At 32.9% G+C, this 14,958-nt stretch overlaps 1 protein-coding gene across 5 annotated transcripts in view; it reads left to right on the forward strand.

The window, feature by feature from the left end:
* The window catches only part of SLC23A2 (solute carrier family 23 member 2), a 108,819-nt gene that overhangs the window by 71,649 nt on the left and 22,212 nt on the right, over window positions 1–14,958 (forward strand). For all 5 annotated transcript variants that reach the window (XM_031950628.1, XM_031950630.1, XM_031950629.1 and 2 more), the window contains 7 exons: window positions 469–585; window positions 2,275–2,432; window positions 4,911–4,999; window positions 6,073–6,143; window positions 7,199–7,380; window positions 10,021–10,141; window positions 10,706–10,862. In XM_031950628.1, the coding sequence (XP_031806488.1) occupies window positions 469–585; window positions 2,275–2,432; window positions 4,911–4,999; window positions 6,073–6,143; window positions 7,199–7,380; window positions 10,021–10,141; window positions 10,706–10,862 (895 nt within the window). The remainder of the gene's footprint in view (window positions 1–468; window positions 586–2,274; window positions 2,433–4,910; window positions 5,000–6,072; window positions 6,144–7,198; window positions 7,381–10,020; window positions 10,142–10,705; window positions 10,863–14,958) is intronic.

The raw sequence follows: 14,958 nt of genomic DNA on the forward strand, positions 1-14,958 counted from the left end.
CCACAATAATATTTCTCTAAATTGTCATTTTAGTCTTATGCTTTTTCTACCGTTTTAAACTTTCTATTGTATTTGCTGTTTTCACTGTGGCCACTACACAGTTCAACTTCTTTGTTGTCATTGCAGATTGTTATACCATTGACCCCAAACTAGGAGAATTGGTTTGGTACTTTTAAGTAGGTTAAAATTATTTATCTAATTCCCAGAGAAAGTTCCAGATATAATAAATACATTGTAGTCCTGAACCAACCAGATGGTAAGATAAAGGTTGGTTCTTATGTATTATCTTCCCATGGGTAATTGTGGATTGATTCTACTACTTGTTCATTATATTTGATAGTAACATTTAAAATCATCGGTTTTGTTTTTATTTTATTGCTACATTTTTGGGAGTAGTTAAATGTGGAACTCTGAAACTTTTGCCACTTTAACCCAAAATGCTAATTAGTCACTTCTTTTATTCTGCAGAGTTCTCTTGCAGAGACATTGGACAGCACTGGAAGTTTAGATCCCCAGAGAACAGATATGATTTATACAATAGAAGATGTACCTCCCTGGTATCTCTGTATATTCTTAGGGCTACAGGTAAGATTATTAAATATGGTTAGACATTAGAACAATTATTAACTTCGTAAATGTTTTACTTTTCTAGTGTCATAAAATTCTACTTTGATTTATTTAATTTATTAATGTATTCTAAATTTTTGCTTAAATAATTTAATTAAACATGCCAAAATTTTTTATAAAATTGCAAATTTTTTACATTTGTGATGGAAGGATAGAAAAAGCTGGAAGAAGAAAGGAAGAGAATGTAAAGAAGATACAGGGATATAAGGCATGGGAAGTAATAAAAAGGGAAAGAAAAGAAAGATAGAAAAGAAGAGTGTAGAAAAGAAAATAAAGAAAAGAAAAATGACTTTCCAGCCTCCCCTCTGACATCACTGTCCTGAATATATTTAGAAAGGAAGTAGAATAGGCTTCAAAGAGACCAATAGTTGGTGGAGGACCAAGTGTATGTGTTGGTGATATACATTCTTGTGAAAGACATTTTGAAATCTTGGAAGGTATGGGGAAAATCTTATACCTCAAGCAATTATTAGGAGAAAAAATAGCCAAGAACTACTGACTTAAGTACCTACTTTCCCATTTATGCAAAGTATTTGTGTCATTTATTTATAAAATCAGTAATAAATAGGTTTTTGGGAGTGATATTCAATATTGGACCATATTTTTCATTTTGCAATTGATGGAAGAATTTAGAGAACATTCTACTATGTGTGTTGGTTATAAAAAAAAAGCATTTATTTTAGTAAAGTAAAATAGTACTTGAAAAGTTTTCTTCCAATCAAGTATCTCTCAAGAATGAATTCATTAAAAGAAAAACAATTTATTAAGTGTTTACTCTTTCCTCTTAAGGAGCTTATTATACTCTAATTGGAGAAGGTGAGATATAAAACAAAGTTTCTTAAAATATGGGTCAGGACTCCCTAAGGGGTTTCATAATTGAATGTGGGGGTGGGTCACAAAAATTTGGCAAGAGTAAAAGAAAACAAACATTGCACCAAGATTTAATTCTTTATGTAAAAATAAACTATCTCATTAGCATGCAAATTTGTTTTTTTCTTTAATGGTAAAATTACATGTGTACCACAGAATTGTTTTAAAATTAATTTCAGTGTGATTTATTATCACTAAGTGTTGGGATCATGTAAAAATTTCTCAGGGAAAAAAGAGACCATGAGTGGAACAAATCCTGATACAAAAGAAAAGTATAGCTGCAGGGCAAGTAGAAAGATCTTAGAAGCTTTAGAGGTATTTCATTGAGGTGAATGACCTGGCCCTGAGGTCCTTAGATTACATAGGTGAGTCACATAACAGTGTCTCTTCTCACCCACAACACAAGTTCTTTTTTTGAAAGTCCTGTGTGTATGCACTTTAATTCCTTCAAACATACCAAACCAGAAAGGGTTACTGAGGCACAAAGAATAATTTGCTTATTGTTCCATAAACAATTAATGTTAACTTTGTGAATCTTATAATAGGAACATAGTTTTCTAATTTTCCTTTCCCTTTTCTTCCACTTCCTATTTTGGGAAATGTTAGAGGGTGAAACTCCTGGATAGTTATTGAAATGTCATTTGTTTTATAAAAATACAATTAAATGTACCTTGTAACCTAATTTAAACAATCTGTGAAGTGTGTGTGTGTGTGTGTGTGTGTACATGTGACTTTGTATTTATTTTAAAACAATCTTTGTACTTCTGTTGTCCATAGCACTATTTGACCTGTTTTAGTGGTACCATAGCAGTGCCCTTCTTGCTAGCTGATGCTATGTGTGTTGGATATGACCAGTGGGCTACAAGTCAGCTTATTGGGACCATATTCTTCTGTGTGGGAATCACAACTTTGTTACAGACAACTTTTGGATGCAGGTAAAAATTGGAATGTTAAGCTGCTCTAATTAAAAATTCATCATTGGAATATGTTTATGATAATGTTTATATGTATAGTTTTATGAAATATGTACTGTAGCTCTGCTTATAATCAAATGCAAGGGGGCTGTCATGAAACATTGGGTTGCCAGATATTGACCAGAAATTAGCCTAGGCAGGTGGCAAGGTAGCATGGTTGGTTGGCTTAGACAGTGGGAAAAGAGTATCCAGAGAGGGTATAAAGATATACTTATATGATCCAGAGCATTATCCTATTTCTGTGACCTGTGCTCTCAAAAAGAGCCTCTGCTGGCTTAGGGCAGTATGGAAATAAGGCCAGCTCTACCATTAACTTTGTAAAAAACAACTGAGCTTAAAAACTTTGGTAGAGTCATTTCATATTTCTATCCAGAGACTGAAGGACATGTGGATAGGATCAGAAATGTGTTTGTGTATGCATACACACATGTGTGTTCTAATTCCTTGAATTTTTATGATAGAATTGCAGTGTTGTAAAGACTCTGTAGATATTTTCATTATAGAGACTATACTTCATATGTTAGCTTTTCAAGGAGGGACTCGAGGGACTCAGCTAGGCACTGATTGAAGCCTCAGTCTGGTGTAGCATTCCATTGTAGCAGAGTTCCATTGATGACAAAGACCTAAAAAATGAGGAAGGAAAAGCTCAAACTCTGTCAGACCTGTGTATTCTCTTCTTGCTACTCAATAATTGTATAAAGGGAATATATATGAATATATATATATATATATATATATATATATATATATATATATGTATATATATATATTTATATATATATGAAATGCGTTAGAGTAGTAGTTAAGAGAGATACCATGTTTTTGAGATGGAGAAAATTCCTGACGAATCTTTGTGCTTGACATTCTTGCCCATTCTGACCCTATCCTGTATTTCCAGGCTTATACCTTTAAATGCTTTATTTATCCTGATTTATTAACTGTACCCTGATCTTACCCTGTACCCCTTATTCTAGGACATCCACCAAGAATCAAGTGTCCTTTCTACTTAAAAGCATTTTTTGGAGTCCACTTTTTTCTTTGGGGCTCAGATCAGGTGCTACTTTAGCCATGAAGTTTTTTGGCAACTAAGCAATCCCTTTCCCCTCAGATTTTTCTAAAGCATCTTGATATCTCCATCTGTTTTTTGTCCTTGTTTTACAGACATCTCATTTAGTGTGAATGAATCCTACTTTACAGGATTCATTAGTATTTGGATTCCAATTATTCAAAGTTAAAATTTTGTAAAATGTGGTCATTAATTACATCTCAGCAGAAATATACTGTGTGAATTTTAATAATGAGATAACTTCATAGGATTCACTTTTCATTCATTAGTGGAAAGAACATTGGTTGGAAGTCAGAGTAGCTGGGTTCATATCCTGCCTCTTTAATAATAAATATTTGTTGTGACTGAATTCAAGCCACCCAACCTCTTTATGGATCAGTTTTCTTATTTTTAAAATGATTTGATTTGCCTAGTAGAGATCCATTGGTTTCTAGATTGGTTTTACTGTGTCTGTGAACTTGGACAGGAAAAACATTTACACCTTTATTTTCAATAAAGTCTAACCAAAATTTAGTTATTTGATCTGGTTCTCTTCTATTTTTAAAAGTATGATCATTCAGATAGTATTTGTTTTTAATTTATTGTGGCATATAATATAAGGATAGATCTAAATCTAATTTCTGCCGAACTTGCTATGTTAAATAGAAATTATTTTCTAAGTACTTTATGGTCTTGGATTTATCATACTGGATTAATGAATTCAGTTCTTCTAATTCTTATCTGTGGTATTTTGCAAACTTTCTTTTCAAATATTAGGTGTAATATTTTTAGAGTCTTATATGCATAAAATAATAGATTTTAGCGTTACAAGGGAACTTAAAACATTGGCTATCTTTCTAAGAATTAAGTTGTCCAAACATGAAATAGACTACCTTAGATAGTGGATTCCCTCTCATGACCACTTACTTGGACTTATTATAGTGAGGATTCTTTTTTGGATATGAATTCAGCTGGATGGTTGCTGAGAGCTCTTCCAACTCTTAAATTCTGTGTTCCTAAGAGAGAGTCTCTGTGATTCTTTCTAGCTCTCAGTCTTATAAGAAATGAAATAAGTAGTGTATATAACACAATTTTCCTGAAGGAAAAAGAAAGACGGTGATCAGGATGTGATATTGGGTCAAACATATACCTGCACTATCAGAAAGATGATAGTACAATGTGATTGGATTGGCCCCTATAAGTAACCATTTATTCAAGTATGACACCTTTGTATATTGGGTATTTTTAGGTGTGTGAGTGCTTCTAGTTTCATGTGTTCTGTCCAAAATAATATTTACTTAGTTTGGAATTTTAGAAAATTCATTTTGAATCATGTCGTTATTTACATAATTTTTTTAGTATTATGATTATGGCTTTGTTCTCATTTCTTTCAGGTTACCTCTATTTCAAGCTAGTGCTTTTGCATTTTTGGCCCCTGCTAGAGCTATTTTGTCTCTGGATAAATGGAAATGCAATACTACAGGTAACATACTGTTATTTCAAAATAATTTGTAACCTGTAAATGATATAAGAAATTGCAATACAGACTTGCATTCCTTTTATTCTTAGAATATTTTTTCCTTTCTTTTCTAGCTTATCAATTCTTAGATGGTAAAAATGTATTTATACATTGACTATAACACACAGAATGAGATCTCTGTTTTGAAAGGGGAAAAATATATATGCATTTAAACTTAAAAATTGTATAGAATCAAAACATGAAATATTTGCTGTAAATGCCTCTTTAAATTAAAATAAAATGCTTTATTAATTTTATCACCACTTTGTCTTTCTTATTTCCATATTTATTGTCTTATTAAGAGTACAATTTATACATTACTCAGGATTTCTGTACAAACAGATTTAGGAAATGGTTAGAATAGTGTACACTCTGTGCATGTAAAAGAAGCATTTGAGACTTTTTTTGCTAATGTTTTCTTTCAAAGGAATTATGAATATATTGTGCTCTTGTTAATTTGCTGCATCAGAATAAGACCTTCTGAAATATGCAGATGTGAGTTTCCTACAAATGATATTTATTGTTTTTGTAACTGTAATAACTTTAAATATTTTGATCAGGTTAAGGAGAAGATAGGGAAATTTTAAAAAATATCAAAGTCAGAGACTTCTTTCTCCTAATTTAGCTTCAAGTACCTAAAAATGCTTTTCTCTACTTAATATTTTGAAATTGCTATGAGATCATTCATTTGATTTAGTTTTCCCAATTTCTTAAAATTTCAGTAAGGTAATGGCTTACCATAGAATTTAATTTGCTACTTCTAAAAGTTAATTTTTTTATGTAAAACAGTGAATTACCATAGTTCCATTAGTTTTATTGGAAATTACATTTTTTGTCTACAAGTTAACTAATCTGATATTAATACTTTGAATTCAACTTGCATTATGTCAAACTATACTGTTGTGCTATCATTAACAATTGATTTAGATTTATATGTAAAAAAGAGAGGACTTTTAAAATACTAAAATTTAATTAATCACATTAAAACAGCATTTTTCTAAATATTAAGAGAAACAATGTTTTTCTTTATTTTCAAGCTCTTTCAGTTACCAATGAAACAACAGAATTATTGCATACTGAGCATATCTGGTATCCAAGAATACGAGAGGTAAAAAATAAGCAATATTTTATTTTTATCATTCTCATTGTCAATTTTAACTTGTATTATCTTGCAACAAATTTGATAACAGTATTCTATAAACATCAGACAGTTATTTTTGATATTTATTAGTAATTTCAGTTGCTACAGTTCTTTTGAATGCTATGTTTAATTTAAATATCACATGAAAATTTATATAAAAATATATTTAAAACTGTGAAATCATGCTTTGTGAATTGAATTTATTCCCAGTTCTTATCAATATCATTTTAATCAAGTAATGAAATAGTTGTCTTGTTTTATTCCAAAAGGTTTTACTGCACAATGAGGATCTATATTTTGGAAATCAAACTCCTCTGCCTTTTTTGTCAAATTTCCAAATAAGATATCATAATCGGATTATCTGAATGATTATACATGGTTAGACTCCTCCTTAGTAAGGCCATTGGTGTTTTTGTATATTGTCATGTGAAAAGCAGATGACTATACTGAAAAGAGCAATTTGTACAGTCTTCATAGAAACTCTTTTATGTCAGAAGCTCCTTCCTTTATATTTCTGGATATCTCCTCTAAATTTGCCCCAAACATATGCCCTGCTCTGCTCCAATACACTCAGATGTGTCCCCAAATACTTGGGGAAACTTCTAGAATTGTAGCGTTTCTAGCTTCATATAATGAATATAGAGTGCTGGATTTTTTAGTCAGAAGATCTGGGTTCAAATCCTGGTCCTGTGGTTTAATAGTTTTGTGTCCGTAGGAAAGTCATTTCATCTTTATGAGCTTCAAATTCTGCATGTGCAAAAATAGAGATTATAAAATGTAGATTACCTATTTCATAGGCTGGTGGTGAGAAAAGCACTTTAGATACCTTCCAGAGCATGTGGCATATATCTGGAGAACTACAGTTATGAAATGATCATCGATGATGTTTAATTATGCTTCTGTGCTTTTCTTCAATCAGGGAATAATTTTCAGGATTTGTTTGTAATGATTGAAAACAGTATTTTAAAAGTGAGAGGGAATAAGACTAGTTGGATAATGTCTTTTCTCATCTTTTTGTTCAGATCCAAGGTGCCATTATCATGTCTTCATTGATAGAAGTTGTAATTGGCTTCCTTGGCCTGCCAGGTGCTCTGCTAAAATATATTGGACCTTTGACTATTACACCAACAGTGGCCCTGATTGGTCTCTCTGGTTTCCAGGCAGCAGGAGAAAGAGCAGGGAAACACTGGGGCATAGCTATGCTGTGAGTTCATTTAACTTCTTTTTTTTTTTTTTTTTTTTTTTTTTTTTTTTTTTTTTTTTTTTTTTTTTTGATGCGAATATTGTTATGCTGATACAACCTCATCTTCTAAATAAAGTAATAGTGAATATGGAAAGTAAAATTTATTCTGGTTGTAGAAAACAATTTTTTTGCAGTTCTATATGATAAGTAGAAAGTTGCTTGTTCCTAACAAAATATATATCCAGAATAGTTAAATAATAGACAAGACACTAGATTTAGAGTCAGGAATCTAGTTTCCTACTTATCTACCTGTTTGACCCTGAGAAAAGGATTTTAGGATCTTTGGTTTCCTGTTGGATTAGATAATTTCTGTGGTTCCTTCTAGCCTTTAATTTGTGTTCTTATTGACTCTTGATACATCTAATTTAATAACTTCAGGATAGGAGAGTTAATGTGGCTTGTTTATGTTAGAAATTTAGATGTTTTATTGAACTGGTTCTTTGTCAGAATTAAATAATCACCTAAAATTAAAAGGGAAATATTTCTTGTTCAAGCATTTGGCAGTCTCAAATCATTAATGACTTCTATGTTTCTGTTTCAATCTGTTGTTTATAGATCCCAGAATTTTTTCCCATAAGAATAATGTAATGATTTTCATGCTAGCCCCAGAGATATTATTTTAATATTGATTGCCTACCAAGCCTCAGGCTAGCCTTTGAAGGACAGAACTATAACAGTTTCAGTCTAAATGTTCTGGCAATAATATCATGAAAATAGGAATAGAAGAGGTCTTTCTTAATGTAGATTAGTCATAAATTAAATGTTCCTTGGTCAAGAACTCTCCTCCTTTTTTCAATTCTTATTTTAACTAAAGTCTGCTTTTCACAGAGCCTTTAACTAGGAAGTGGGGAAAATAAAATGCCAATAACACAAGGTTCCTGTCCTGTTTATAATCTGCTGGCTAGTGTGACACAAATAACTGGAAAAAAAGGACACAGTGTAGGTGTATAGGAAAGACCTAATCCAAATGCTGTATGTGAAGCCTAAAGCAGGAAAGATTGTTACTAAGAATGTCTAAGATTAAAAGATCAATACCTTCTTAGAAGTGCCATTTGAACTGGGTCTTGAAGCATAAGTAGGGTTTAAAGAGATAGGGGAATAGATGTAAAGAGGTAGATGTAATAAATGTAATAAAATAGATGTAAAAGGGGTAAAAGATGGTAAATGAACCAATCTAAGTAGAAGGCATGGATGTGGATTAGCGCAGGTTCCTCCAGTTCAGCTAGAGGGTAAAAATTATAGAAAGCAATAATGTAAGGAAAAAAACTGGAAAGACTAAGAAGTGTCATGTTATGGAGGTTGTGTAGGCTAAATGAATTGACCTTTATTTGGGATTCAGAAGAAAACTGCTGAAAGATTCTTTTCAAAAGTCTTTATAGATTGGTAAAAGTGATGGCTCGTTCATATAATTGTACAAATTGATTCCAGTGAGAACACTGGGATTGTGCACCATCTAAATAAGCCAACATAAAAATATCTTGGTTGCTGATATGATTTTTCTGTCTTTAAGAGCCAGTGTAGGATCATAAAACCCATTTGAAGATTTCTTTTAAATCTCCTCAGAATTCCAACTTGAAGCCTCATGGTTTAGGAGTGTTAATTGGGAGGCAGAAGATCTAAGTTCAAGTCTTAGTTCTACCACTAATCGGCTTTGTGGCCATGATAAAGCTATAGGAACATTAAGGATTGACATACTGTCATATTGAGTTACTCTTTTCTGGGACACAATTTTTGTCATGGACACAGTTGTAAAAATATTTCTTAAAAAATCTTTTCTCAAAATCCTCAATTTCTTAGATAATGACTAAGGTAGAATGTGAGGGTAGCAATACCAAAAACTCATCTGCAGTCAGACTTTTTGATTGAGAATGAACCTGGAATTTTAGAACAGATGAATGAGTTAGGCTCAGATGGGCAAGGCCTAAAATTGTTGGGAGACAGATCAGTGTATGTTGTGTTGTGAGTAATGCTGTTTGGCTTAGGGTAAGGGGAGGCATGTTGGAGTAGTGAAAGGTGTGAGGGTATAGGGCCAGGGCAATGTAGAATAATAAGAGCATTAGGTTTCATAATTACAAATTGTATTTTACATCCTATCATACAGTAAAACATTCAGTTTGGTGGAGCATTTCTATTTGCTTTAGAAAAATCTTTTTCTAGACAGCTTCTGCACTCTCCTTGTCTCCTTCAGATTCATTATCTTTCCTCAGTTTTGTATTAAGTTCAATTGACATCAGTCTTAAAACAAAAGCCATTTCTTAAAGCATACCTTATAACTCCCACATTCCAACATGTAGATTCCTGTGTTTTTAATATTTTTATTCCTAAAGATCAATGAGAGCCATCTTCTCCATTTATGTAAGTTAATGGTCTGTTGGTTAGTTCTTCTGCTATAATATTTTATTCCATTTTTGAGTGATATTAGATAAGAATTTTTAAGATCTACCTAAAGAGGTAATTTCAGAAAGATGTTATACTCTCTCAGATACCAATTAAATGAGAACTGTGCAGGAGTTTTCTAGTCTGAAGAAAGTTTGTTGAACCATGAAGGATTATTTACAGTAGACAGTGTGTAAACCTAACTAATCTTTCTTTCTCCCCCAGAACTATTTTTCTAGTATTGTTATTTTCTCAATATGCCAGAAATGTTAAATTTCCTCTCCCAATTTACAAATCCAAAAAAGGATGGACTGCCTACAAATTGCAGCTTTTCAAAATGTTCCCTGTAAGTAATCAATTTCTATTTTACTTTAAAAATTACTGTCAGTGCATATCTTTTGAGAACCTATAAAGATCATTTTGATTTTTAAATTTCTGTATTTTGGAACTATAAGCCACACAATGATCATTATCCATAGTGATGATGAACCAAATAATAAACTTCATTTCTAAACTTTGAGAAGCATGTTTTTGTAGTGCTCAAGATAAAATGACAATTAAAAAATATATTGTTAGACTTCTCCCATTTCCTCAAAAGTTTACTTAGTGAGGGTTAGCTCTATGCCAGTCTTGTACAAATATGAATTGAGTCATTCTTATAGATGTTTGTTATTAGGAGGTATTTGTCATTTAAACAAAACTACAGTTAGGTGTATGAAGCAATTTCATTAAAATAAAATCTATTAAAGCCATTATAAGTTTTTTTTTTTTTTTGCATTTAAGTTATAGATGGCTAAGTACCATGGGCAAGGATAAAGGGAGAGGGAAAGAGAGAGCATGTAAACTTCTGTTTCATCAATAACCACTAATATACTTAGCCTGGAATAGTCTTCTCCCTTTCCAATTTCAGATAATCCTGGCTATCTTGGTATCCTGGTTACTGTGCTTCATATTCACTGTGACAGATGTCTTTCCACCTGACAGCACAAAGTATGGGTTCTATGCTCGTACAGATGCTAGACAAGGCGTGCTTTTTGTGGCACCTTGGTTTAAAGTTCCATATCCATGTAAGTATACTTAAGGCAGTTTAAAGGCAGTGCAGGCGCTACTTGTAGGGGGAATGAATTGCAGTAATCATTATTTGTAATCTTCGTGGCCATTGAAGACATCGAAATTTTGACAATTAGACAATGGAACATTGTCTAAAGAAAGACAATTAAAATACATGTTTCATGGGAACTTCTCTCTAGCAATTCCTTATGACCAGAGAATATTAGTTTTTCATATTAGCTTATGAACACCTTTGAGAGGAAAGGATAAGGACTGATTTGTTTTGGTGGAAGAGATCATGACATTTTTGATCTCCAGATGATAAGTGACACGAAGCAAGTTTTGAGTTATAGATGTACTAGTATGGTAAATAGAGAAGGGATACATAAGGTAGAGGGTACCAAAGAATATTGAGATGCATAGGAATAATTGATTAACAAACATTTATGGCCACCAATAAACTATTATTAATATTATCAGGCCCACATTTTATTTATAGCATAAGGATAGTTGATATGATTAAATGTAAGCTAACAAGCAAGGGGGAGGATTGTAGCTCTTAAATTATTATAATAGATGAGTTGATTTGTTTTTAGTTGAAACATAAGGCCCAACAGAGGAACTGTGTTTGCATTTATGTGTAGTGTTTCAAAGAATATAAGCTCTAGTACTTTAATTTAGGTCAAAATCAGCAATTTATTCTTCACTGTAGGAGGCTATAGTTTTTGTATACTTTAAGGCAATATTGCTTAGAAAGAAATAATTTAAAATTGAGGTAGATGGTGAAAATTTTGGGAATGAATGCTTCTTTCCTCAAAATAGGTTGGGTTTTGATTTTTTTTTTTTTTTTTTTTTTTTTTGCTACTATTTAGAAAGATTAATATGTCAGAAACTCGGTTTTCATTATTACAATACTCTTCCACTCAAAAGCTTTTAGTAGATCCCCATTGCTTGCATTCTGAAATCTAAACTCAACCTACCTTTTAGAGCATTTTAGGACTCTACAGAATTGATCCTGCCAGAGTTTTCTAACTTTATGTCTATTATTATTCCCTTACACAGACCTTCCTCTGTAGTTGGATGGGTTTGCTCACAAAACCTTTTCATTTACATGGGGTCATCCTTCAGTTAATTCTGTTATTCCTTTTTATTGTCTACTTCAGAACATATTTTTTCTCCTTTGAATTTAAAATTTTTGTTATTTGTGTATAGTATTAAGTCATATGTTCCTTTGTAATAGTTCTTATATTTTTGTTGTTGATGGCTATTTACTCATATGCTAATTTATGTTAATATGTACATAGCAGACACATTAAATAGTTAAATGTTTCTCATATATAATGTTCACAGTGACATTGCTATATATATATATGTGTGTGTGTGTGTATATACACATACTCTTGACACTTGTATTAATCTGAAATAGAAAGTTTATATTAAACAATAAGACTTTCCAGGAAGATAGTAGAGTAACAAGAAGCAATGTAACAGACACAAAACTTCTTCATAAAGTCATTAAAATGCAGCAGCAACAGCAGCAGCAAATTGAATCCTGATGGGAAGTGAGTGAGTCCTTTGGCAAATCCTGATTGGCACAGGAAGACAGACAAGTCTACTAATATTGACTGTAAGAACAGAGATTGCTCACTCCACATATGGGCAGGAACACGTCTATGTGTGGAGCACCTCAGTATCTAAGAAGTTACGCACACAGTCAAGAGGAGGTCCAAGATCCAGACTGGGGCACTGAAATGGGGACAAGTACCACCTGGGATCTTTATTTCTCACTATCCTGTTCTGAACCATGTATCAAGAGGGACCTGCATATATAAGTAGTATTCTGGATGCAAGTCTTCAGCGAAAGGGGACCATTACTAAGCTACCTGCAATGATTTCACTCAGACCCTAGGAGCAGAACGGAATCTTGATTTCAGCGTTTATAATACCATTCTGTAGCGGAATAATTCCAGAAAGCATCCTAGACCAAAGAGACAACAGAATTCTTCCTACCTGGCTGATTCCAATAGCAGTATGTTATTACTTTGACCAAAACTCAGGTTAGGAACTTGCAAAACTTAGACTAGGGGAAGAGAAAACAGATTTTATCTTAGCTTGGTTTACTGTGGGAGCACTGATAGCTTGCTTATCCTTGGCCAGTCTTTGAGATACTAGAATAATGCTACAGTCCAAGAAAGCAATAACAGGATCAGCTCAGCCCTTCTCTCAAGAAGTGGGGTAGAACCCTAAAACCAAATCCAAAATCAGGATTTGGATTAAAGAAAGGGTAAACAAAAAAACATGCTCAAGACTCGAACATGGAAGAGAATGATATCTACAAGTAATGCCTTAGATCACAAAAAAGGCTTGGGTGCAAATTGAACTAGAATTCCTGAAAGACGTGAAGCAAGGGTTTGCAAAAGAATTAAATAGTGTTTTTCTAAGTAAAATAAGAGTATTTGAGAAAAAAATTTGGAAAAGGATAGAAGAGGGAATTGGAAAGGGAATTAGTAATGTAGTAGAGGAGGTGCAAAGTCTTGCCCAAGCAACAAAATCTCTGAAAAAACAAACTCTGGGGAAAAAAGAAGTCAGCCAAATAGAAGCCATGATATCACAAGAAATATTAAAATGGTGGGAGGGCAGTCAGGGAAATGGGAAGGAGAGAAAATATAAGGTATCTCAGAGCAAAAACAACTGACCTGGAAAACCGATTGAGGAGAAAAAAAAGTTTCTTGAATCATTGGACTGCCTGAAAGTTGTGACAAAATATAACCCAGGCATCATGTTTCAAGTCTCTGTCCTTTCTAGTCCATCATCTTAGGAGCTACTGTAGTGATTTTCCTAAAGTGCTGGTCCAAGTGTGGCATTCTTTCTACCCATTAAATTCCAATGCCTTTGTTTTGCTATCAGGAACAAATACAAATATTTAGTTTGGCATTTCAAAACCTTTCATAACATGGCTCTTTTGTACCTACCATGTATTCTTTGATCTAGTGACACTGGCCTCCTGGCTCTTCCATGAGTCCAAAGATGGAAATGTCGTAAAAATGATCCTCCATCTCTCAGCTTCAGGTATTTTTTTCTGACTGTTCCTCATTTCCAGAATACTCTCCCTTCTCCACTTGACTACTCCCCTTCTTTAAGCCCCAGTTGAAGTCCCTTCTTCTACAGGAAGCCCTTCCTAATCTCTTAATCCCAGAGCCTTCTCTCTCTTAGTTATTTCCTATTTATCCAGTATATAGCTTGTTTGCCAATTGTCTTCTCCATTAGTCCTTGAGGACAAGGATCCAATCATCTTTTTTTTCTTTTTGTATTCCCAGCACTTAGCACAGTGCCTGCACCTGGTATGGACTAATGACATATTGTAATGTTTATTGACTGAATGATATTGCAAGAAATTTTAAAACTGCCCAAATCTTTTAGAACCAACAAGAAAGTGGAAATTAAATGAAATCACTACTCATCAACCGAAAATAACCCCCCCAAGTGAAAATTCTCATTAACGTTATAGCCGTAATATAGAGCTTCCAGGTCAAAGAAGAAAATAATATTATAAAGAATCTTCTAGCCAAAAATAACTTCCTTAGCAAAACTGAGTATGTTACAGGGGGTAAAAGGATTTTTATTGAATAAAGACCTAATGAAATAACAATATGCACTCTTCTTGAAAAAAACAGAACTACGTCTAGAAACCTTAAAAGTTCAAATACAGGTGTAAAAAGAAATGCAAAAAGATAAACATGAATGAATAATGATATTTGGTTATAAAAAGATAAATTGCTTATGACATAGGAAAATTGCACATTTATTTCCTGAGGGTTTATAGAGGGAGTCTTAATTAAATGACTGGTTCTGTTGTGTCTTGATATTGAGAGAATAGAAAGAGAGGGGAAGAAAAATATACTTGGGGAGTAATGGGCAATTATTTTATCATTAAGGGGTGCACAAAGAACCTTAGAATGGAGAGAGCAGCTGGGGCTTTAGTCACACTTATCTGAACTGGTTAAAGGGAGGGATATAGTTGTTGAAGTACATTTCACTCAGAAAACTAAGGGGAACAGGGAAAATTAAAGGGAAAGATTAGTCCTAAGCAAAACAAATTCTAAAGAAATAGAA

The sequence above is a fragment of the Sarcophilus harrisii genome, chromosome 2, assembly GCF_902635505.1.
Source record: "Sarcophilus harrisii chromosome 2, mSarHar1.11, whole genome shotgun sequence".
NCBI classification, from domain to species: Eukaryota; Metazoa; Chordata; class Mammalia; order Dasyuromorphia; family Dasyuridae; genus Sarcophilus; species Sarcophilus harrisii.